This window comes from Suhomyces tanzawaensis, assembly GCF_001661415.1.
Source record: "Suhomyces tanzawaensis NRRL Y-17324 unplaced genomic scaffold CANTAscaffold_6, whole genome shotgun sequence".
Lineage (NCBI taxonomy): Eukaryota > Fungi > Ascomycota > Pichiomycetes > Serinales > Debaryomycetaceae > Suhomyces > Suhomyces tanzawaensis.
Window position 1 is genome coordinate 542,740 of NW_017963641.1, and position 22,918 is coordinate 565,657.

The window sequence follows — 22,918 nt, forward strand, 5'->3', positions numbered from 1 at the left end:
GTATTGTAATCTTGCGAAAGGAACCATTTCCGTCTGTAACAGCTCATAAATGATCAAATGGATGAACATTTCATTCAAGTTGTAATTACCAGTCTAATGGCCATATCCTATGACCCCCGTAAAGCTTTTTCCTTGATGATATATTCAACACGCTTAATTTGGGTGCAAAAAAATCGACATCTAATGGGACTCTACTACCTATCGAGCGAATCAATCCTAATGAGTTTTCATGACAGGGGCAAGCTGTAGCATTGCCAATGTTCTGTATTCTACGATTTACGAGATGATACGAGATGACTATGATTGATGTATATGACTATGATGAATGACTATGACTTGATAACTCGACCTTATTCGACTCCCACACTGACCAAACCGCCCGAGTGGATCAAGAAGGTGCGGCATGTGCCGCCCCGCTCCACCTGGGCCTTTTCGTACGTGTTGGCGTTTGCCATCAAGGTGGGATAGCCTATGAATAAGTCGTCCGAGGGCAGAGGCTGGGCCACCTTGCCCTTGGAGTGCTCCACGAACAGTTGGTAGTGGCTCAAGGTGAGGCTCTTGCCGTTCCACTTGTCGTAGGAGTTCAAGTCGGGGATGCAATTGGATATGTACTGTTTTTCTACCGTGGTGTGATGGGCGTCGTACGACACGAACTGGTGACCGAGGACGGTTATGGTGGTGTTCAGCGGCTTGGGCTCGGGGTCTGTGGCGGCGGTGACAGCAGTTGCGGTGCTGGTGGTGTCAAATACTGACTCAGACGACGAGGCAGATGAAATAGAAACCGGCAAATCGCTTCCCTTGGCCGCTACCAGCGCCAAAAACAGGCCCTCGGACGGCACCAACTGGCGGAGGCCCGCCTGCGGGCGGTCGCTGCTGCGGTAGCTCGCAGCAGCAGCTGTAGCCACCAATAAGGCGTTGTTGCGGGAGCTGGCACGCGAGGGAATGCTCTTCAACCGCAGCACCACACGAGCCTCCAACGGGTAGCTCAAGTCGCGGCCCACAGTCAACTGGCGGAACCAGTGCACCATGGCATGGAATGACCAGAACTGGAGCAACACTTGCTTGTACTCGATTCGCAACCGCAACACGTTTTGGTAGCGCACAAGGGTGGCGGCGTTGCTGCAGTCTTTTTCTTCTTTGTACATGGCGGAGATCAACTGATGGAGCGAAGGGGCCTCGCCGAGCTGGAGGTTACAGAGGGTGTACGACAGCACGAGATCGCCGGCGTAGTGGAGCTTGACGTGGTCAAACTGGCGGCGGGAAGTCGTGGGCTCGAAGAGGAGCCCGTTATTGCCGAGTATCAGCAGATACCGGCCAAGATCATGCAATGTGCGGGCCGAACGGTACTTCTTGTGCTTCATGCGGAGCCGGCCTAACCCTGACACCACCAGCTCGCGCACCGGCTCGTTGCCGTACGCGTCGCCGCCAATGTCGAGGTTGATGCTGCTGCGTGACGCATTGTCGTTGGGTGCATGGTCGTGGTTGACGTCATTTATGAGTTCGCTGAGCGAATTGAGATGGCTGTAAAGACATACCACCACCTCCAGCAACTTGCGGTCGCGGAGGGCGTAGATGTTGAGCTGGGTGGAGTTGATCTCGAGGAGCACCGCCTTCCAGCGGCGGTCATGGGTGTTGTAGTGATAGGGGGTGGTGAACTCGGTCTTGATAAGTGCTAGGCCGTAGTATTCGAGAGACGGCTTGTAGGGGGGAAGCGAGTCGTTAGGGGGAAGGTACGCGGGGAGCGCATCAGGGGCACAAGCGTATGGTGGTGGAGATGGCGGAGGGGACATCCGGGTGGTGCAATGGGCGTTGGTGGTGGTGCAACTGGCAGATGGTGCGTTCTTGGTGCAGTTCGCAGGTGTTGATGGTGTGCTGATGTTAGTATTTATGGACGGATGACCTACGCGTCATTTCTGGGGTAGCGCCCCGAGCACTGGTCCCGTGAGGGGACGCCCCCAGGCGCCCCGCCGGGGACCAACTCCAGTCAGTACTCACGTTTGCTAGTGGCGGAAACTGGCGGGGCACAAGTGGGAACAGCGTTATTATATAGCCCAGGAGGCTTCTGATCTTGGATTTGCACTGGTTGCATCACGCAGCCATCGCAGCTCGCCAGGTACATATCTCCACCCCTCCTGCATGACGCGGACCAATCACACGAGTCTTATTGCTAAGCAGTCCTGCCAGCGTCGCCTGGCGTGCCACGGGCCTCTTCTACATTCTAGTACTCTCATCCAGAACATGTCCGCGATCGCTCACACGCCTATTGCCAACCCCACCGCGAAAAGGCTCGACGGGGCTTTATCGGGGCTTTTCAGATGGTCACGATCGCCTCGCAAGTTTAATTGCTCACTGCCCACAATGAAGCCCACCCGGGGCAGTGGCCAGGTAGGCTCAGGACCAGCAAGGTAGCTTGGCTCACGAGACGGCCCGGCATTTCCAGGTGGTGCCAATCACTTGCCGGTGCCGATCGGTGTATGGCTGGATATACCGGTGTAATGATGCCGATCTCGTGCCAACGGTTCTAACCGAGCCGGGGATATCGGCATATGCACGTCATCTCGTAAATATGATTGTCGAAACTGCGAGCGTGAGTTATCGAGATTGTGAGTGCATTGACAAGTATGCGCCGATTGCATGCATCATTCGATGCAATGAACACCTCTGTGGTGCTGTCTAGGCTGGCACTGTGATGGCATCAACGAGATCGTCAGACGTGTATCCTTATCGTTTCACCACTGCGGCTCGTGATGGTGCGGGGGAGTTTCTGGGCACTGAAATTTCTTAGCATTCGGCAAAAAAAATCTCCTGGGGGTGAGTCGAACACCCGATCTCAAGATTACTTTGAGTTAACATTACAGTCTCGCGCCTTAGCCAGCTTGGCCACCAAGAGGATTTTATATGCATGTAACGGACCAAGAATGTCATACTAAGAGTACCATAAAGTTACGTAAGCACAATTGCGCTAGTAGTGGACTAGCATTAATGTTTTAACCACATAAACTTATTATGATGACCATAATAAGTACACAGGAGTGCATAAGCGAGATCGACCAATGAGAGGTCATCCAAGTAAGAAAGAGGTAAGTAGCTCAGTAGTTAAGATAAAAGGAGGATAGAGGTCGAGCATAAGAGGCCCCACAGGTCCACAGCTATCGGTTTTTAAATGATATTGCTTAAGTTACTGCCCAGTGGTTCTGTAACAAGGCATTCAATCCATACTATTGAAAAACCAAACTAAATTGAAGTTATCTCTATTGACCAAATGCGGCATATGCTTCTCCATGAGTTCGTTTCAAGTAATGTAAGTCAGATATACCTCCTATCCTTTCACTAGCACGGAAATACCACACCCAGTTGCTAATTTTGTCCCTCTTCAGTAGCTTGTTGGTATGAACATTAAGTAATATTGTTAGGGTTTGTCAATCTCGTCGTAGTGATTAGACCCTTCATTGCTCTCTGGGTATTTAATGACTTGACCAGCCAGCACACTTCCCCTGTCTTCATAAATCTCGAATGCAGTTTCAATTCTACCGCTGATTTAAGTGATAATTACGACAAGCTGAAGTGTATAAGTGATAAATAGTAAGCAATCATTTTGGTAGCCTATATTTAACGACTAGACATTCAACAGCAATAGATGAAGTTGGGAGGTCCAGTCAATTTTTGACATATATGTGAGTCCTGCGAATATTTAACAATGCCTGAGGGTTGCACCCTAAAATTATTTGCAGTAGGTTATACCTTTACGTGGAATCTTCTTAGTCTTGATTCTAGCTTCAGTCTCTTATATTGTACATTTCACTTGATGCTCGATGGCGGAAATGGGTTTTCTTCCTCTAGATCTCTCTGATAACTCCCTCACTATTTAATCTATGACCTTCACTATTTTGTATACCTCTTGTTTTGCGCTCTTACTAATTATACCTTTTTAGCTCTGTCTTCTGTTTCAGATTTGACTTTGCAAGGGAGCTTCATTGTTGAGGCGTTTGTACCATTTAGTCATAATCATCCCCTAGTACTGTCTCACTCGATAATATTACATCAGCTTAAGTGTAATCCCTATTGACAATCTTTAGCATAATCAACCTGAGTCTTCACGCTCCGTTACTATGGAAATGGGTATTTGTGATGAATATGCTCAGCGAAATCAGGAGAATTATTTCTAACGCAAACACTGGAGTTATCTAGAGAGTTTATCATAATATACCTCCTATTGGCAAAGAAATAAAAGACGCCACTGACATTCGGTTTGCAGTTATTGGGCTGTTTAGAAATATTGTTAGTATTTTTGGATTCGAATGCGTTTTCTAGACTTAAAAATGCCAACCTATCTTTGCTCCAGCGATAGGCATAGCTCTAATCAGATATGAAGGAAACAAATAAAGCTCCCTAGGAGCCTAAGAGTTTGTCTAGGATAGTGTTCTGTTATCCTAAAGCGTAAGTTCTGAATGAGTTGGAACTCCCCAGCTGAACCAGATGCGAACAAGTTATACTACGAACATAATTAATATCCTACCATAGGAAATATTCAACCTAGTGGCCAAAAGTAGTCAAAACATTAGCCAATAAACGCAAACCTAAAGATAAAAGGTAAATAAGGCTAAAAGAGAACAAAAATAATGAGAGTGGTTGAGAATGGGAGAGCCACGAGACAACACGAACTAACGGCAAGAAATAGCTAGATATGTAACATTAATACGTGGCTGGCTACAATCAATGGCCCCTCAACAAGTAAATACCAGGCCTATCACCATAACAGAGAGTATGCCTTTTAAATATCGTTCCGCATTCCTATTTGATTCTCTGCTGTAGAGATTCCTCAAGCACGAGCCCTTATGGAATTTGTGGGGAGCAAACTACCATGAAATTAGCTAGTGCTATTCATGAACGTTTACTTACAGAAGGCGTTGAAAATTCAAGCTATAGTGAGTATCTTCATATGGTGGTCCAGAAAGACTTGCCTATGCCATGGGTTTCCATGCGGGTCCGAATTATTGTCTCTTTGCTCTGTTATCTAAAAAGCTTTTAATGTTCTCAATAAGATCCGCCTTCTTTGTGGCTCCCTTGATTTCATCCTTATATGCTCTTTGAAATCCTTTTAGTTGGACTACGGTGAAGTGACCCCACTGGTCATTTTTCCAAGCAGTAAGAACTGCTCCTTCATCCAAAGCAGGCGCATCAACCTTGGGTCTCTTAGCAGCAGGCTCAACCACCTCTTTCTTGGGCAAAGTTTGCTCGAGCTCGTTCAAAGACTCATTGAGCTTAGCAATTAAATCGCCTCGTGGGCCCTCGTTCAAAAATGCTCGTAATTGTCCTAATTTCATGGAGGTAATATCATTTTTAAGAACAGACTTCTCACTTTCAGGAAGCGATATCTGCAAGAGATCGTGCTTGATCACTTTGTAGAAGTAATTCAAGGTGGGATTGCTGAAATCACGTGGATTGTAGTGCTTGTAAAAGAACTGGCTGAGAAGTTCCTTGTAGGAATTTATAAGAGATGCTGGCGCCTCTTGAACGGCGGACTCATCGTCATTGGCCTTTGTGCAATAGTAATTTGGCAATGATCTGACATCCTCCAACCATGGCAACCTTATGAGCAAAAACCCTTCTGGCAACTCGTCTTCTCCTGGAACGTTTCTAGATGCGTTGACAGTTTTGGTAGGATACAAGGCAAACAACGAAGGCTTGGAATTTTTTTTGGTGCATCCGAATACAATAGCCATCTTAGAGAGTTTAACGCAGGACTGGTATAGCGACGAAAATGTGCTAAACGAATTATTGTAGCCGGCAGAGCCAGATGATTTGAGACCATTGGTGAGGTCTGGGGTAATGAATATCGGTGGTGTAGAATTATAAGCCGGCTGAATCGAGGAAAGTGCCCGAAAGCCCAATAGTTTGAGATAAGGAGGATTGGAGATACTTGGTACAGGTTCGGCCTCTTCGTCACCAGAAGATTCATCTTCATCGACAACCACCTCGAGGTCTTCTTTCACTGCAATGTGCTTGGGTTCATGATCGAAAATATGTCCTTTGATGTAATTTTGCTGGTCTTCGTCCAAATAAAGCACCTGTCCTCCTCCAATTTCGTACCCTTTCCTGACGTTTTTATCCTCCACTGTGACCCCTCCTTGGCCTACCACTTTTGACTCTGTAAATACTCTTTTGAGGGTCTCTTCTCCGGTGTAGAGCAAGAGATCTTTTTTTATTTTCTCAGGAGAGTAAATGGTGTAGCCCTTGATGGTACAGCCAAGACCAGCTCCAGCAGGACCATCACTGAGAATCAAATCACATGCAAACTGCATTCTTCTGATTTCTTTCACCCTGTAGATATTGGTTCGAATCTGGCTCGCCAATGTGGTGGAAAAGACCTTGGACTGTGCACGGAAACCCCTTCCAGTGGCACTGAGTCCCAGACTCTTTGGCTCCTGGTTGTCGGCAGTATCACCGGCAGGGTTTTGTGACGCGGGAGAATGCTCAGTCAAGAAGTTCGTATTGATAAAGACGTCTCGATAACATTTCACATCGAAATTCTGCCCCAAAAACATCGGCAAGATAAAGTAGCCATAATTGTAGAAATCGTTGACAATCCGCCAAAGACTCTCCTTAGACGAAGTCTTGGTGAACGGCTTGTCGTTGGACGTGAGCCAGATGAGCTTCCTGCGGTTGAAGTACTTCTTATCCATGAATTCGTCGAGGGTTTTCGTGAGCACACTTGGAAGACTTGTGGGAGTTTGGGACGGCTCTGATGCCTTAAAAAAGTGACTGAGCGGCCTGACTCCCTGTGCTTCATCCGTGATCATATCGTTGAGTATCTTCATGTTGGTAAGGTTCAACTGGTTGAGTCTGAACAATTTCTGGAAGCCAGGCACCTTCATCAGCTTGAGTGGCTCAACTGCGGTTTCATCGCAATTGTAAAAATAAATTCCAACTCCTGTGCTTTTCATGGATATGATCAATTCAGACATGAGATCGTTGATGGATGAAAGGATCTCGAAGAGGATGGACTTTCCCAGGAGATCCGCCAGCGGCTCGAGAATGGTAGGGGTGAGCTCTATGAGGAAGATAATTCCTTCGCGAACTTCGTACTGGCTCATGTTGGGGGTAGAGCTACGTCTGATAGGGTTCAATTGGTGGTTTTAAGGATGGTTATGGTGGAGAGTTGTATTGGGTTTTCTGTATCATACTCGGTCACGTGCCATGTGTCATGTGATCAACGCTTTACCCGAATAACCCACGCCAAACCACGCCAGCTCGCCCACAAGTCTCTAGGAACGAACCAGCGGCTCTAGTGATATTCCTCCCACTACAGGCACCCTACACGAGCGAATACAGCATTAAGTCACGTGAAACATACGTATTTTCTAGCCTCATACACGTCCAGAAACTACCAGATCAGACTCTGTTCTCAGTAAGGCTGGCAGAAATCCCCCATCCAGCACGAACCACCTAGAATCCCGCACACTTAGCCGTGGTTTCCTGTTGCGACACACCTCGCAACTACTTCCCCTAGTTCCAAAGCTATTACTCAGAGTTTACGTTATAATTTCAACACCATGTCCATTCACTTTCTTCTAGTGCTCAATCGCCAGGGCAAAACACGGCTCATCAAATGGTTCAACGCCAACTATTCCACCCAAGAAAAACAGCGGTATGTCCAGGAGATCCACCGTCTTATTGCGTCCAGAGATACCAAAAACCAGTCCAATTTCGTGGAATACCAGCAGCTCAAATTGGTGTATCGTCGGTACGCTGGACTCTACTTCATTTCTGCGATTGACGGCTACGACAGCGAGTTGAGCTACCTCGAGTCACTCCACTTTTTTGTCGAGATCTTGGACACCTATTTCAACAACGTGTGTGAGTTGGACTTGGTGTTCAATTTTTACAAGTTGTACGCCATTTTGGACGAGGTGTACTTGGGAGGCGAGCTCCAGGAGATCCTGAAGGAGAAGGTGTTGGAACGGTTGGCATACTTGGATAAGCTTGATTAGTGTACAGCTGTGAGAGCATTGGATAATAAGAGTGAGATTTGGATCCAGTTAGAGCGTCCAGTATTCATTGTCTACGGAGTAATTGATAGTTTTGGATACTCTCTGGAGATCACACTCTCCAGTGTTTATTACTTATGGAGCTATTGATCTTCTCTGAAACAGAGAGTCATTGATTCATCATTTATGGAGTTATCATGGTTTGGAGTTCAGTCTCCGGTTTATTGTCAATGGTGTTATTGGTTTCCTCTGAAAATTGCAGTCCCCGTTTATTGTCTGTGGTCAATCTTCTGGAGTCTCCGGTTTATTGTCTATGAAGTCCTGTTTAACGCAAACTGTGGATGCTACATATCGCATTAAACACTCAGTCCAACTTTTGCACTGGCAGCTCCGTCAATTTGTCACACCCTGCTTCCACCACCACGTCCCATATCACCTGTTGCACCTCGTGGATGCTTTTGCCTTCCACGTTCACCAAATGCACGGTAGAGTCCTTGGATGGGTCCAAGATCCGAAGAAAGCACGACTTGACCTCCTTCTGGAATTGTTCCAACTCATAGCGTTCCTGGCCCCAACCCTTTCTCTTTCCGAGCTCCTCGATGGAAAGACTCAAGAAAAGGGTGAGATCGGGCTTGGGGAGGCCCTTGTCGGGCGAGTAGAGCCAGTCGACGTCTCCAAGCTCGCTGGAGGCATGCTTCAGGCTGGATTTGGCCAACGAGTAGGCGATTCCTGAATAAATATAACGATCCAAAACCACAAACTTTCCGTCATTGAGTGCCTGTAGCAACTCTGTGTAGAGCTCCCAGCGATTGGCCGAGAAGAGGAGATGAGCTGAGTGGTCGTCGAGCTGGAAGCTGGAGTCTGTGAGGTACTTGTTGATAAGAGCTCCGATGGGAGTGGATCTATCAGGGAACTTGTACAACTGGGACGAGTGAGCTTGAGCGAGACGTTCTGTGAGAAGACCAGCCTGGGTAGACTTGCCAGAACGGTCGAGGCCCTCTATGAGGATGAGCTGGCCACGCATGTTGATGGATGGATGTGGATATGGTGATGAATATAACGCGTGCGAAGACGTGTATGGATGGGAGATTGGGAGAGAATGGGAGAGTGGGAATAAAGAACTGGAGAATGCGAATATAATTGGATCTGGCACATCATTTGAATATCATACCGATGAATTATTCGTATGAGCAGATGAATTTGTACGAAGAGTGGAATATCTAGAGGATTAATACAATACGTGAAGTCGAAAAAGCATTCAATGGCAGAATTCCATAGAATGGGAAGAATGACAAGCAAGGAGGAGGTCGGGAGGAGTGAGGAGGCACTGGAGGCATGGAGGGACTACGCGAGAGGAAGGATGGTAGAGATTAGCCAGTAGTAACGTGAAGTAAGGATTAAGTTGATGCGATCCAGATAGAAGAAATGGTGGATCGACCTTTCTGGAAAGCCTCTGGATCGCAGAGCAGCGAGCCAGTGGTCAGTAGTAGCGTAGCCAAGTACAGCCGTGCCATTAATCCAGTGTGGAGAGTTTACTATAGTAGTGGGCTAAAAACCAAAGGAGATTATGAGTAAACGCTTTTTCCTTCAATTGTCTAAAGAAATCCGAGGTTTACTACTATAGTGGATAAATGCAGTTTATAGGTCCTTCCATCAACCCTAGTTCACCATCAGAGAGTACAAGAGGATTATTCTTGATGATTTGGGACATCTACCACCTCATTTTTCACAGAGGTCAATAGGAGTGTAAAGAGGCCGGATCCACCAAATGGTTCTCTTGCTTCACTGCCTTCCATGGCACTTCCAGAGTCACCGGGTTGTTCACGCAACAAAGCTCCACTAGGCGGATTCTACGCATGTGCAAGGGTTTATGACCGAAAGAGTCATCGTCTTCTCATCAAACGGAGATACACCCTCGAGTTGATCTGCACTCCATCAAACCCTTGGCGGCGCCTGAGACAAAAGATAACAGGGTAACCAACCAAGGACCAAGCCATCAAGCCGATCAACCGTGAAAAGCGACGACGTGGAATGGAGTGGTGAGTGAAAAATTTGGTGGTGGATGCTTTTATAGCCCGTGTCACGTGAAATACACATGACAAGAATCATGTGACGTGAAAACAATTTTAGGGTTACTACACAAGTGGTTCTAGTGCCGTGGAGGTTTACGTAGCCATTGTGCAATTGACTCAGCTTAAAGACGGCCAAAAATTACCATGTAATCTACGTTACTAATACCTCTGGAGGAATTTCACGAAGATTATTTCTAGGGCCTGATATATTACGAAGAATAATTCACAGGACTACGAGGACTATTTCAATATATCCCCCAAGGATATTTGATATTTCAAGGGCCGATTTCACAGTATTTCACACAATTCCACGATATTCCCGGGACCAAATCAATATATGGCTACAATTACCTGAATAGGACAAAAAATCCACTATTCAGTTGTACACTGAGACCTCCAAAAACCCTTAGTGCACTACTCAAGCCCATTCCAGCTCCAAAGGTATCTGTCATCTAACTGGTCATAATACTTAGGGAATAAAACTAGAAATGCTGGGCAAGTCCAAAAATTAGCGAGAGGAATTTCCATGATGTCTTAGCTATTTATATATATCTTTTATATAATATCTCCTTGAGCGGTTTAATACCCGTATTACGGGCTACAAGCGCGAAATCACCCGCTATTATTAGCCTGCCAAGCCCCGACGTTGAAAAGGATGGTCACCATGTGCGGAGGCGCCCAAGCCACGGCTACCAGGCCTGCCAGACCAGCCAGTGGCCAGGCTGTCAAGCACAGGCGCAGACACGTCGCAGCCGTTTGCGTAGCTCGCGCCGGGGGTGTTTGCGTGCCAGGCATGCGCAGGCCAGATCAGGGCCATACACAACTGCTCGCTGTTCACCACCAGCGATGGGCCTCCTGGCTGGCCTAGCCGGCACTCCCGGCACCAGCCCCATCCTGACAGCCGACAGCTCCACGTGACAGCCGGCTCCAGGGCCGCCGGTCACCACATACGAGCCGGCCCCGCGCCAACACCAGGGACGCCAGCTTACGTAAGCACACTGCCTCATGCGCAACTGCAAATCACCTCCAACTTTTTGTCTGTCTGTTTGCATAGGTGTCGTTCCAACCAGTCTTCCATCCACCACAGCTGTCTGACCAGCCGCGTGTGCTTTCCGACCGTTTCCTGCCCCCACACCCCCAGCCTGGCATCCTCCACGCTGCCTCCACGCTGCCTCCACCAGTCGTCTGTGAATTGCACTAGCCGCTGAGCTCACACAGTCAAATTTGCCAGAGACTGCCAGAACATCGCCATCTCCTACCAGAACAGCCTGCAAACATCCATACTTCTCCACGCCAGATCAACAGATCAGCCAGAAAACATCCACACTGTTGCAGTAAAGGTTTTCCCCCAGATCATCTGCCATTTCCCCAAGCACCCATACTTCCATGCTTCTCGTCGGAACCTCTCCCAACCTCGCCTTCTACGCCTGGAGACTCTCCTCGTTGACCACCCCGATGGTGGTCAACCCCTCGTTGGACCCAGCAGCCCCCGTCACGTTCACGTCGCCGTCCCTTGCGCCCAGAACGACGTCGTTCCACCCCCAGATCTATCCCTCCATCAAGGCCACGCCTCCTTCGTCCCACGACATCGTCATCATCGCTGCATCGTCCCTCCAGGACTTCCAGACCACCTGCACCGATCTCGTGCCCTTGGTCACGGAAAACACCCTCATCATCGTGGAAAGCTCGGGGTACATCAACTTGGAGCCGTTTGTGCAGATGAGCTTCCCTCCCAAGTTGCGCAACATCTACGTGGCGTCGATCATGAACGAGAGCGACGTGAGAATCACGGGACGTAACAGCTTCCACCACAGCTTGCGCAACTCCGGCGACTCCAGAATCTATCTTGGTACCACCATGGCGTCCTCCAAGGACACTTCGCGCAATATTGGCTTCCAGAAGATGTTCCAGATGCTCCAATCGGTACTGGAAGACTCGCAGGGCGCCATCAGTTTGTTGCGGTCGGTGAACCCCAAGGAGTTCATGACCTACCAGTGGAAATTGGCGTTGCCCAGAATCGCGTTCTGGTCGCTCTCCATCATCTTTGAGTCGGAGTTCCCGGAAAAATTGGCCACCCAGATCTTGTGCAAGCCCTTGATTTCAGGGATCATCAACGAGTGCTTCAAAATCATCAAAAAAATGGACTGCAAGTTGGTAAAGGGAAGTGAAAGTGAGGCCAACATTTTACGTGGTCAGCTGGAAAACTTTCCAGTCACCAAGAATAATGCAGACTTCATGAACTCGAACTCGTTACTCTACAACTTCAGCAATGGTTATGATCTAGAAGTCGACTTGTTGTTGTTGCAACCGATCTTGTTGGGTGACGATAACAGTATCAGAACCCCATATTTGGAGAATTTATACTCCATGTTATGTCAGTACGTCAAGGTCAACGATGGAAAATCCATCTTTTTCGAGAAGAAAGATGGACAAAAAAAGACTTCTAAAGATAGTGCACACGCTAGCGCAGTTAACAAAGATTTAGCTGACAAGATGCAACAGTTGAAACTCTTGAATGGAAATATTGCAGACAAGACCCAAGAAATCAAAGCATACGATTCCAACCTCAAGCAGCAGCAAGTAGTGAAGATCGAACTTGAAAACACTATAGTTCAAAACGAAATCAAGCTCCAAGAATTGAGCAAACAAGTCAAGGAAGCAGAGAGAAGCTTGAATGCAGTACAGATGACACATGCGTCTAAACTTAAGGAATTAGATACTCTCCAAAATTCAAAACCTGCTACTCCTCCTACTGTCAAACCGCAAGAAACACGCAATACTGCTAGTGTTAGTCCACCCAGGATCCGGAACAGCGTCCAGAAAAACAGAGAGTCGGTGCAGCCCAACGATAATTTGGAAGATTTGGCGGACATTGCCATGTACGGAGCTAACTTGAACAGTGACAGCTCATCCAAATCCAAGACTGCCAGCTCTAGGAGTACTCCTCAAGTAAGAGATAATTCATTCTCTCCAGTTGTACAACAACAAGCGCCTCAATCTTTGCATTCTGGCTCTCAAGGAGGTTCACAGCACAGCTCTCAGCAAGATTTCTCGTCCCAAGGTGTGAAGGGGTACGTGCCAAATGGCCCTCAACAAAACGGATACTTGCAAAATGATGACAGCCAGTTTCAGTCTAACCAAAACTATCCTCAGCCACATCAACAAGGGCAAAATCCAAATTCCTACTATAGGGGTCAAACGAGTCTCGGTCATCAACCTGCGCAATCCTACAGCGATGACCAAGGTGCTTACCCGTCAGCACCTGAAAACTTTGTCAACACTCAAGCTGCACAGAGACAATACCATCCATCGCAATATCCAAATGCTCCTCAACATGCTCCAGTTGGGTACCAGCAGTCGCCAATAGAGCAACTTCCGCCGCACGGTTTGCCTTCAAATGGCTTACCTTCAGGTCAATTTCCTCCAAATTTGCGTGGAAGTGGATCTATCGTGTCAAATGTGAATAGATACCAGCAATATCAAAACGGCATGAACCCTAACGGGCCGATTGGACAGTCAGGGCCACAAGCACCTGGAGGATATCAAGGTCATCGCCAAAGGGTTAGTTCCGGTCCCCAATCTGTCCATTCTTCCTATTATGAAGGAGCAAATGGCTTCAATCAACCAGTTAGTTTTAATAATGCCGCCCCTATTGACCCCATGGTCGAGCAAAGATTCAAAAACAATCCTAAGAGATCCAACCGTCGTTCAGCGTTCCCTCAAATGAACGGTAACTTGGATGGTTTGGATATGGGTGGCCGTGGAGGTATGCCAATGTCTGGAAGCATTACGAACCAGCAGAAGCACAAGTCAATGAGCCAATTGCCACCTGCAAACTTTGGGCATATGATGCAAAGAAAATCCATGAACAATTCAAACAACCTTGTGATTCCCCCACTTAATGGATCTTCTAGCCAGAATTTCCTTCAACCTCCTGTCATGAACGATTCTAATGCCTCCAGCAACTCCTCCACCAACAGTAACGACACTCCAAAAACTAGCAACAGCGGAGATCATAATGAAGTTTCCATTTCTATTCCAGTGCCACAAGTCGATGCTAAGCCCTTAGGGACGATTGGACCACAGGCTTCATTGACACCAGAAAAGAAAAAGAGAGGCTTCTTCGGAAAAAAGAAGTAATCAAATCAATGCTAGATACGACTGAACTCAATGTATACAGGCGTGCTTTCTATATTTATGTAATTATCGCCTCCTAGTTGTAGACGGACGTAGAACAAGAATTACTTAATTTATTACGTAATCAGACATTACTTCACTGTTCCATTCACTTCTTCGGTGCCGGTTGTCGCTTGTGCCAGTACTCGCCAATGCTTTAAAGACGATGCCTGCTACCAAGCGGCAATGGCAGAACGGTAAAGCGGCTCCAAAAGTCTTGTAGTACGGATTTCGGTTACCAATTCCTCTAACTTCGAAGTGCTGAGAAATATCCTGGAGGGACTTAAATGAATCCAAAATTCTCCTGGGCATATCATTATCCCACCATAACTTCTTTCTGTATCTAAACTGCCAAATTGCTGCTTCTCAATCACCATTTGCACTCCCCTTCGAGAACCAACCAACACCAATGATTATCGGTAGACGCACGCCCGACTATTTCACCACCAAAACTATGCTCAGTTATAGCTCAGATTCCAAATCACCATAATGGCCCGTTCCTTCTACGAAGACGACGAGCTCGTCATAAACAAGCCTGGATACAATGTCGAGATCTCGCTGGAACTCAAGGAGCAAGAATCGCTGCATGGCCCCATCTCGTTCATCCAGGGCATGGGAATAAGAAGCACTCCATACTTGGAGTCATGGGTTAACAAGGCTCGTCTCTTTGTCCACTCCAAGGCTGCCATCTACGAGGCCGAGCTTGGCACCCAGAAGTCGGCGTTTTTGAACGAAGTTGACACCCTCAAGTCCGAGGTCAAGGCCACCATCAAGGAGCCAGTCTTGCCAGGATTGATCTACATCTTGACTGCAACGTTGACTGGGTCCATTTTAGTCGGCAGAAAGTCATTGCCATTGAGATTCGTGAGTCCTGTTGTGTTTGCATCCGTGTCTACCTCCTACTTCATGCCCAACACCTGGGAGTCCTTGACCAACAAGTACCTCCATTTTGAACACCAGAAGGCCCCGGAATTGACCGAAAAGAGACATCAGGTTGTGTCTGCCTACCAGAGTACCAAGCAGGATGTTGACAGGGGAGTGCAGAGTGCAAAGGCCGAATTGCAAAGAGGAGTTAGACTGGCCAGATTGTGGTTAGACGAAATCTCCAAGTGAGCAGAGTTGCATTATGCTGGCGTCATTCGCCTGTTTATCGAGTGAATATCGAATGAATGTATTAGTATGGAGTGTGTGACCGTAGTTTTAGTAGAGTACAGAGAGTAGGTGGATATTTGAGTCCGAATAAGTCTGACTGCTTACTTCATAGCTTACTGTTCCGAGATTAAATTCTTTCGATGAAGTTATTGTTTACCCCAATACGATTCAAACAGTGCCGTACAGAGTATTGGATTCTTCAATAACAAGAAACGTCCATATACATTACCGGTAACCCAGATCTCGTTTCTGCCCTGAAGAGCCCGTTTAATTTCTTCTGAAACTTCAAGAAGTCGTTGGAAATATTAGCGAAGTAAAGGTCTGCTAATGTATAAAGTGCTATACATTTCGGGTATATTCAGAGGCATTTGAGCGGGGAGGGCGGATGTCCCCAAACAATTGAGTACGATAGATATCAAAAAAATGGGTAGGGAGTAGGAATTCTGGTGGTAATATGCATAAAGGGTAGGTGATAGGAAAGCAATAAGAATCGAGTCCAAGGATCAAGTCGTTGCGATATCACTTCGCAAGTATAGAGCGATATTCAGAGTAGAAAATGAGTGAAGAAGGTTCACTTATTAATATAAATCCATCAAGCATCAGTACAGGAAGATTTATCATATATTTTAACCCATGAAGTCCAGTATCGGTGTAGCTTACGACTAGAAGATTTATCATTATAATCTACGATCGTATATTTCTTGAAGATAATACAATAATACTGTCTACAAGTCAATATAGCATTGGTGTAACATGTGAGAAGATCTAACACTAATTATAGTTTACGGAGTCGAGCAGTGGTTTAGCATATGATTTGTCTATCATCTAAAATCTACCCTATAGTATTGTTGTAGCATATTAGAAGGTCAAGTATTCACGAATATGAAGTCATTCAGTCATAGTATTCATGATGAAGCTTTTTTAATCTATGAGTGTAGAATATGACTTGAAAATCTACCGTATAATCTCTTACGAGATTATTTCAAAATATCATATGTGGTGTAGACCATGGCCACGCCACCAATTGCAATCAATATGTAGTCCAACACCTTGAGCCAATACCTCTGGTTGATTTCCCCTTTGCTCAACCCTTCCTGCTCATTACAACAACTCTTGATATGCAAAATAGGAGGGTACATGTACACCAACGGAATACACGCGAAACATCCCACGAAAGAGATGAACCGGTCCAAGTTCTGGCCACCCACAAGTGCGATGTATGAGGTCAACAACACGAAGAAGAATCTGAAGCAATTTTTCAACCATTTAACCCGAGTGGAGTCCTTTCCAGTCTTTTTAATCAACTTCGATTCGACCAAACGAATTGCAGGAAACAATTGCAATGGTGTCGACAAGAGAATAGCAAACGAGTAGAGCAACTGGATGAGAATAATCATGATATCCCCCTGGGGAAGGTTCAATAAAATCACTGTCTGGATGGTGCTACCAAAAGTCAAGTATCCCAAGGTCCCCATGAATATGAAAACCGTCGAAATGGTAAGCATAACTTGTCCTAATACCTTTGGAAAATGGTTGGGGTGGATCATTGACTCCTGGATGGGAATGATAAGGCCTATGCCCTCGAATGCAAAAATGGCCACCCCAATAAACAACGAAAACTCGCCTGAATTGAAGATGTACTCGATCTGGGGCCCAAAAACGCCTTTGTTAGTGATCAACAATTCGTAGAACAAGTAGTAGATGATGGTAAGCAATCCGATTAGAATGAATCCGTTGGCCATCACCGAAGACAACGACAATTTAGTGATATCCCTGATCAATGACAACGGCACCAAGATGAAGAACTGGCCGGTGATCATCCACGCGATAGAGAGTTGCCAGCCAAACACCGTGCTTATGAATGCTCTCAAGTTTTCTGCGGTGAAAACAATATAGGCTGAAACAAAGCCTATCTGGGAGATTACAATGGAAAACAAGATAAGTTGCTGGAACCACCTGCCGTAGAGCTTAGCTCCGATCTCGCTGAAGCTGGATACTCTGGTGGCGATTTTGGAGAAGATCAACGTCAAGTAGCACCAGTAGCTGAGAAACCCAAAAAAGACCAAGGTTAAAACCGAGAAAAGCAAGCCACCGTTGGAGAACGACTTGGGTAAGAACAACACTCCCGTGCCGATGAAAGCCTTGATGAGAAGGAAATACGTTTTGGTGTCGTTTGCAGTGCCGTTGGGGTTGTAGTGGTCGTAGTCCGATCGCAAAAGCGGCGTTTCTTCGCCAGAAAACGTCTCCTCGTCGTACTTTGCTGGATGCTGGTAGTGGCAGGCAATGTTGTCCTCGTCCTCGAGGTCTTCGCCCGCAAAGTGGCCGTAGATGCTGAGAAACTCGATGAAGTTTTTGGTCAAAAAACTGGGCTGCACGGTCCGTAACGGCGAATTGTTCACTAAAAACGCTCTGCGAAAGCCTCCTGGCACGTTCAACGACGATGCGGTGGACCCTCTCCTCCTGGCGTCCATATCCTTGGAGGACCAGCTTCTGGATCTCCGAGGTTTGCGAAGGCCGTCCTGGTTGAGCTTGTGGATGTCCCAGGTGATGTCCGCGCCTTCGTGGGAGTAGTCCAACCCAGCAAGATGCTTGGCGACCTGGTTGATCATGCGAGGGTCGTCAATGCCTTGGGAGAAGTTGTCATCTAGGGCGTGTTCGTCTGGAACGGGAGAAGACGACCCAGAAACCGCGACAAAAGAGGCATTATTGGCTAGCAGGCCCATTCGGGACGGCAGTGATGCCATGGGCGACGATGACATCGGCGAACGGGTAAGTTTGGCGATGCTTTGGCGACGGTTGTGGTGATGTATGGGCTGGGGCAGACTCATGGGAAATGGCGAAGCAACTGTGGTGTTTTTTGGTATAGCAGATGGGGAATTGATCAAGGATCAATGGTAGCGAATTCTGGCGAGATTTGACCGAGAATAGCTTCAATAGCGTGGAGTTTGGCTAGCAGAGTGGAGCTGATTGGGGACGATCTGGCAGGTAAGTGCACGTGCAGAGGTGGTTCGCTGTTTAAGAGGGTAGGTGTAGGGTAGAATCTTTGGGTAGAGGTTTGGGTAGTGGTTTGGCAGTGTTTTGGTGGTGGGTTGGTGGTGGGTTGGTGGTAAAGTGATGCAGGTAGACGTTTCAATATCTGGCCTTATCAGAGATAGTAGTCAGGTGCAACTAGGCACGTGACAAGACAACATCGAGTCCTCCGATAAGCCCGGTAGGACAATGTCGCAACGGGTCCGAGAGATTTAAGCGTTCCACAGCGGTATGGGGTCGGTTGGATGAGGCGCCTTACGACAGATGTCTAGAAGCAGCACCCACACTGCAACATGGCTGCAGACGAGCTCAGCCTTCTTACAAACGACACGATGCGTGTCCTGCTACAAAAGGTGCAACCCTTAGTCAGTATAAAAATTGCATTAAATATTAGTTAATCAAGCAAAGCCCAACTTTGCAGATGCTTCCGGGTGGCCCATCTCGTAGGCCCGGGTGTACCATGGAGTGGGATCCCCGGGACAGACCCCCATTTCAGTCAATTCCCCCATGTAGAAAGCAGCATCGGCAGAACCAAACTCCTTAAAGGCCCTGTCACACCACATCACTGCCTTATCGGGATTTGGCATGGGCACATGTTTGGATACCCCCTGCGAGCCAATGACATTCCAACGACTCAACCCCAACATTGCGTCAGGATGGCGCTTGAATGGAAGTGGCGACGACGCCGCACGCAAATACCATTGGATGGATTTGTTGGCGTTCTGGGGACGGTTCAACTCTCCGAACTCGTAGATCAGCCCCAATTTGACCTGGGCAAGCAAGCAGTTCAATTTGGCAGACTTGTTGTAATACGTCAAACTCTTGGCGTAGTTGACAGGTGCCAATTCCAATGCACGCTGCACAAACTCGTCGTTGCTGGTTAAGTCGCCCGGATATATGCCCTCATAAACGCGACCCAACTGGTAGCACGCCAAACCGATGACTTCTTCCAAGTCCTCCTTATCCTCGGGGTCCAATCTGATGTCGAGTGGATCGATGTTGCTCAAGTCCTCGAGGTACCTCAAGAACTTGATGTTGCGGATTTCTGGCACATTCAAGTACAATAACGAGATCTTGTAGATGGCTCTGTTGTAGCCCTTGGCTGACTGCTTGTAGTACTCCAAGGCACGGTCGAACTGGTCCAACTCGTATTCGTAGATGTCTCCCAACTTGTACATGGTCTTGAAATCGGTAGGATGCAACTCCAAACACTTCTCGAAGTACTCCACGGCTCCAGGAATGTTTTTAGGGATGCCGAAGTCCTGGTTGTACGAGGTGTGGTAGTCGCTCTTCAAGAGACATGCGTAGATGAAGTACACTTCGTGCTTGACGTCCAAGTGTCTGTCCTTTCCAGCCTCAAACTCGCGAAGAAGCTTGACAAGATGTGTCACTGACGACTTGACAAAGAGCGTCTTGTTGAATGCTGCTTGTTCTGGAGGGATAGGTTCTCCTTTTATGTTGATGTAGGCGTAGAGTTTGAAGTTGGTGGCGGTCATGAGCATCTTGACCCATCTTAAGCGGTATTCAATGGATTTGTTACCGGATGCAATGATCTTGCGGAGTCTGGTGAACTCGGCTATCTTGGTGTTGATGATGGGGTCCTGTGACTTTGACGAGGGAACGCCAGCTCCTGCGACTCCGGGGTTCATCATCGAGAATCTGGGGTTGACCATGGGCTGTCTATCCTTGGCTTGTCTTGGAGAATATTCGGCATTGAAATTCATCATAGGATTGGCATAAGGCGAGTTCATCATAGGGTCCATAGGACCAAGCGTAGGGGTCAATGGAGGAGCAATCGTGGACATCCGAGGGTCCTGGAACGAGGTGGTGGACGACATTTTCTTCAATTCTCTTCTCATGACTGGTGATTGCGATCTCTGCTTGGGAGAGTTGCTGCGTTCCTTCTGAGGAGACGTGGATCTCTCCTTTTTCTTCTTCTTGGTCTTCTCTCCTGCTTTGCCTGCACTATCGTGAGCTCTGGGCCTGCCATCAGCTTCCTTGTCCTTCATGGCCTTGATGCGTTCGCTTCTTTCCTTGCCAGAGCCTACCACAAACTTGCTCGAGGCATCGCTGGCAATCGAGTTGAACGAGGCGTTGGAGTCGCTAGAGCCGCGTCTTCCGAGGCTTTCGTTGGTGGAGTTGGGAGTAGGAAGCTGGTTAGCTTTGGTGCTCTTTTTGGCCGACTCTGGAGACTCGAGCTGAGTTTCTTTCTCTTCGTCCTCGAACAAGAACTTGTTATAGTCAGAAATGTACCTGGCGCCAACATTGGCGTCGGCTGCAATGTCGTGCATGCCAGACTTTTCGTCCTCCAAGTTGAATGCTTTTGGCTTGAAATTAAGATCCAATGACGAAATTCTCGCATGCATGCTGGCCTTTCTCAAATCGGAGCTGGAACCCTTCTTGTTAAGAAGGGCCAACAGAGGCACCGAAGGATAACGGTTCGACTTGAGGGTGGACTTTCTGGAGGCAGACATAAGCTCGTTTGCACCTTCGTCGGAGTCGTTGGCACGGATCTTTCCGTAGGCCAAAGCGTCTTGTTCGTGGTGCTCTTTGGCTAACAGAAGATCTGGCTGCGACAGAGCCACCAAGTTCGTTTGTGAGCCTTGCATGTATGGGTTCATGGACTGCTGGGAGGCCAGGGAGGGGGGCATGAACTGTTGCTGGAACCCGTATGGGTTCATCTGCTGCATTTGCATCTGCTGCATTTGCATGTAGTTCATGGGCATCCCCTGCATTCCTTGCATCCCCTGCATTCCTGGCATTCCTTGCATTCCTTGCATTCCTTGCATACCTGGCATGCCTGGCATGCCTGGCATCCCGTATTGCATCATGGGGAACCCGCCGTACATGGATTGTCTGGACATGGCTGCCATGTACTGCTGCTGCATCTGCTGTTGTCTCTGGGCGGCAAGACTAGAGTAGTACTGTCTCCACTGGTCGAAGTACTCCTTGGTCAGCGGCTTGGCTGCCGTGCTTTTGTCGTCATCCTCCTCAGACGACGAGGTCTCTGAAGAAGTCGACTCGTAGTCGCTGGAGTCGGCATATCCGTCGGTGGCTTTGGGGGCAACTTGGACTGCAGGCGCAGGAGGCGCAGGAGGCGCCGATTGTGGGTCCTGATTGTAATTATAGTATGGATATTGTGCAGATGCATAGAACGAAGGCTGGAAGTTGAGATCGGTTTGGAGCGGGTCCGACGATATGGTGGACTCCTGGGGCGAAGTCGAGTCGGCACCGGCACCGGCACCGGCACTGGCGTGTGCTGGGCTGGGATCGATGCCACTGCTAGCATTGTTCAATGTAGACCCCGGATCGAGCGATCCCGGCACGTAGGCGGCACTGGCGCCACCCGCGTCACTCTCAGTAATTGTGCTAATGGTGGCAGCGCCCAATGCGTCGGTGGTTTCCGCAAGTAACGAGTCGTCCGACGTGAATTTCTGGGGGAATGGATGTGGCAACTTGTGGTCAAACTCCTTGATGGGCGACCTGGCCTCCTGGGAGGCAAAGTTGTACCCCGAAGGGCTTTTTCTCCGGGGCAACTTCTTATTTTTGGCCATGTCTCCCACCACAGGCTGGTGCTCTGCTCCCTGCAGACGGTTAGCGAAGGTGTGGGACTCGCCTGAGGTGTATGATGAGTCAGATCCTGTCGCCAGGAATTCGCTGCTGCCCACAGAAAGGTTGGAAACGTGCAGTTTCGGGTGGGTAGGCTCGGGTTTTTCGAGGGTGGCCAAGTTGGTACGGGTGGTAGCCGTGCCTGGGCCTGCTGGGCCCACCTGGGACGACTTGGACGAACCCAAGCTGGAGATACTGGAGCGGTCAGCCCGCAATCTCGTCAAAAGACCCATGTGTGTAGCGAATGTGTGGAGGACAGGTGTCTGGCGAGTGGTGCAGCAGACAGAAGCGAGTGACGGACAGGAAAGTGTACAGCAGACAGATGGTGTGCTGGTTGGCCCGTGGAAGCACTAAGCACAAGTAGGGATGAAAATTTTGAGGCACACCGCAGTAGTAATGTGGAGCCCAATCCGGATTATATATAGGTGTTTGTTCTATATATAAGTGAGCGATGGGGGCGGCAGGTGCGGATAACCACGGAAGGGCTTTAAGGGGACGAACGGTGGATGGGGCTGGGAGGTATGGTAGAAGCGACCCAGACAGAGAAACAAGTGCTGGTGGAGTGACGGAGAATTGAAGAGATTTCAAATAGAGGCGAGCTAGGAGACATTTAGGGATGGGTCATGGGCGTGAGACATGCGACACATCAGACATTGTGACAGTGATTGTGAAATTACAATGCAGACTCTCGGCTGGGGAATGCCTGTCGGCTGCGGACGGTGCTGCGGGTGCGGTTGCGCTGCGGGCGTCAGTCCTGGGGGTGCAGGAGGGTCCTGGCGACGACATGGCCAGGGCCTGCTGACGGAGGAGTCGCCAGGCCCAGCTTTGGCTGGAGGACCTTGCGTCGTTAGTCCATGCTGGTGTGGCTATAAATAATAGGATTTGGAACCA

At 48.2% G+C, this 22,918-nt stretch overlaps 9 protein-coding genes and 1 non-coding gene across 10 annotated transcripts; 4 read left to right on the forward strand and 6 right to left on the reverse strand.

Annotated features, from left to right (window-relative positions):
• Positions 1 to 350: 350 nt before the first annotated feature.
• Positions 351 to 1,790, reverse strand: CANTADRAFT_91370 (uncharacterized protein; the record flags this gene model as incomplete). The annotated part of the gene is made up of 1 exon (XM_020211814.1): positions 351 to 1,790. The coding sequence occupies one exon, from the start codon at positions 1,788 to 1,790 to the stop codon at positions 351 to 353; it is 1,440 nt and encodes a 479-aa protein (XP_020063044.1).
• Positions 1,791 to 1,995: 205 nt separating this feature from the next.
• CANTADRAFT_26916 (uncharacterized protein) lies at positions 1,996 to 2,872 on the forward strand. Its single transcript, XM_020207930.1, has one exon. The coding sequence runs from the start codon at positions 2,137 to 2,139 to the stop codon at positions 2,407 to 2,409; it is 273 nt and encodes a 90-aa protein (XP_020063045.1). The 5' UTR covers positions 1,996 to 2,136; the 3' UTR covers positions 2,410 to 2,872.
• Positions 2,802 to 2,890, reverse strand: CANTADRAFT_t201. The gene has a single exon. It is a non-coding gene; the product is annotated as a tRNA-Tyr (tRNA).
• A 2,101-nt stretch (positions 2,891 to 4,991) lies between these two features.
• Positions 4,992 to 7,094, reverse strand: CAS1 (ATP-dependent DNA helicase; the record flags this gene model as incomplete). The annotated part of the gene is made up of 1 exon (XM_020211109.1): positions 4,992 to 7,094. One exon carries the CDS (start codon positions 7,092 to 7,094, stop codon positions 4,992 to 4,994), a length of 2,103 nt encoding a protein of 700 aa, XP_020063046.1.
• Positions 7,095 to 7,553: 459 nt separating this feature from the next.
• CANTADRAFT_54186 (uncharacterized protein) lies at positions 7,554 to 7,991 on the forward strand (the record flags this gene model as incomplete). The annotated part of the gene is made up of 1 exon (XM_020210294.1): positions 7,554 to 7,991. The coding sequence occupies one exon, from the start codon at positions 7,554 to 7,556 to the stop codon at positions 7,989 to 7,991; it is 438 nt and encodes a 145-aa protein (XP_020063047.1).
• A 361-nt stretch (positions 7,992 to 8,352) lies between these two features.
• On the reverse strand, positions 8,353 to 9,012 carry CANTADRAFT_54629 (bifunctional thymidylate/uridylate kinase; the record flags this gene model as incomplete). Its single annotated transcript, XM_020210345.1, has 1 exon — positions 8,353 to 9,012. The coding sequence occupies one exon, from the start codon at positions 9,010 to 9,012 to the stop codon at positions 8,353 to 8,355; it is 660 nt and encodes a 219-aa protein (XP_020063048.1).
• Positions 9,013 to 11,446: 2,434 nt separating this feature from the next.
• Positions 11,447 to 14,200, forward strand: CANTADRAFT_23044 (uncharacterized protein; the record flags this gene model as incomplete). The annotated part of the gene is made up of 1 exon (XM_020206912.1): positions 11,447 to 14,200. One exon carries the CDS (start codon positions 11,447 to 11,449, stop codon positions 14,198 to 14,200), a length of 2,754 nt encoding a protein of 917 aa, XP_020063049.1.
• A 525-nt stretch (positions 14,201 to 14,725) lies between these two features.
• CANTADRAFT_23045 (uncharacterized protein) lies at positions 14,726 to 15,349 on the forward strand (the record flags this gene model as incomplete). Its single annotated transcript, XM_020206913.1, has 1 exon — positions 14,726 to 15,349. The coding sequence occupies one exon, from the start codon at positions 14,726 to 14,728 to the stop codon at positions 15,347 to 15,349; it is 624 nt and encodes a 207-aa protein (XP_020063050.1).
• A 1,016-nt stretch (positions 15,350 to 16,365) lies between these two features.
• On the reverse strand, positions 16,366 to 18,216 carry AVT4 (Avt4p; the record flags this gene model as incomplete). Its single annotated transcript, XM_020211110.1, has 1 exon — positions 16,366 to 18,216. The coding sequence occupies one exon, from the start codon at positions 18,214 to 18,216 to the stop codon at positions 16,366 to 16,368; it is 1,851 nt and encodes a 616-aa protein (XP_020063051.1).
• A 600-nt stretch (positions 18,217 to 18,816) lies between these two features.
• CANTADRAFT_55212 (uncharacterized protein) lies at positions 18,817 to 20,067 on the reverse strand (the record flags this gene model as incomplete). The annotated part of the gene is made up of 1 exon (XM_020210417.1): positions 18,817 to 20,067. One exon carries the CDS (start codon positions 20,065 to 20,067, stop codon positions 18,817 to 18,819), a length of 1,251 nt encoding a protein of 416 aa, XP_020063052.1.
• Positions 20,068 to 22,918: the final 2,851 nt, after the last annotated feature.

Coding starts and splice junctions, on each gene's coding strand:
- CANTADRAFT_26916 (XM_020207930.1), top strand. CDS start 2,137: ATGACGCGGACCAATCACACGAGTCTTATTGCTAAGCAGTCCTGCCAG.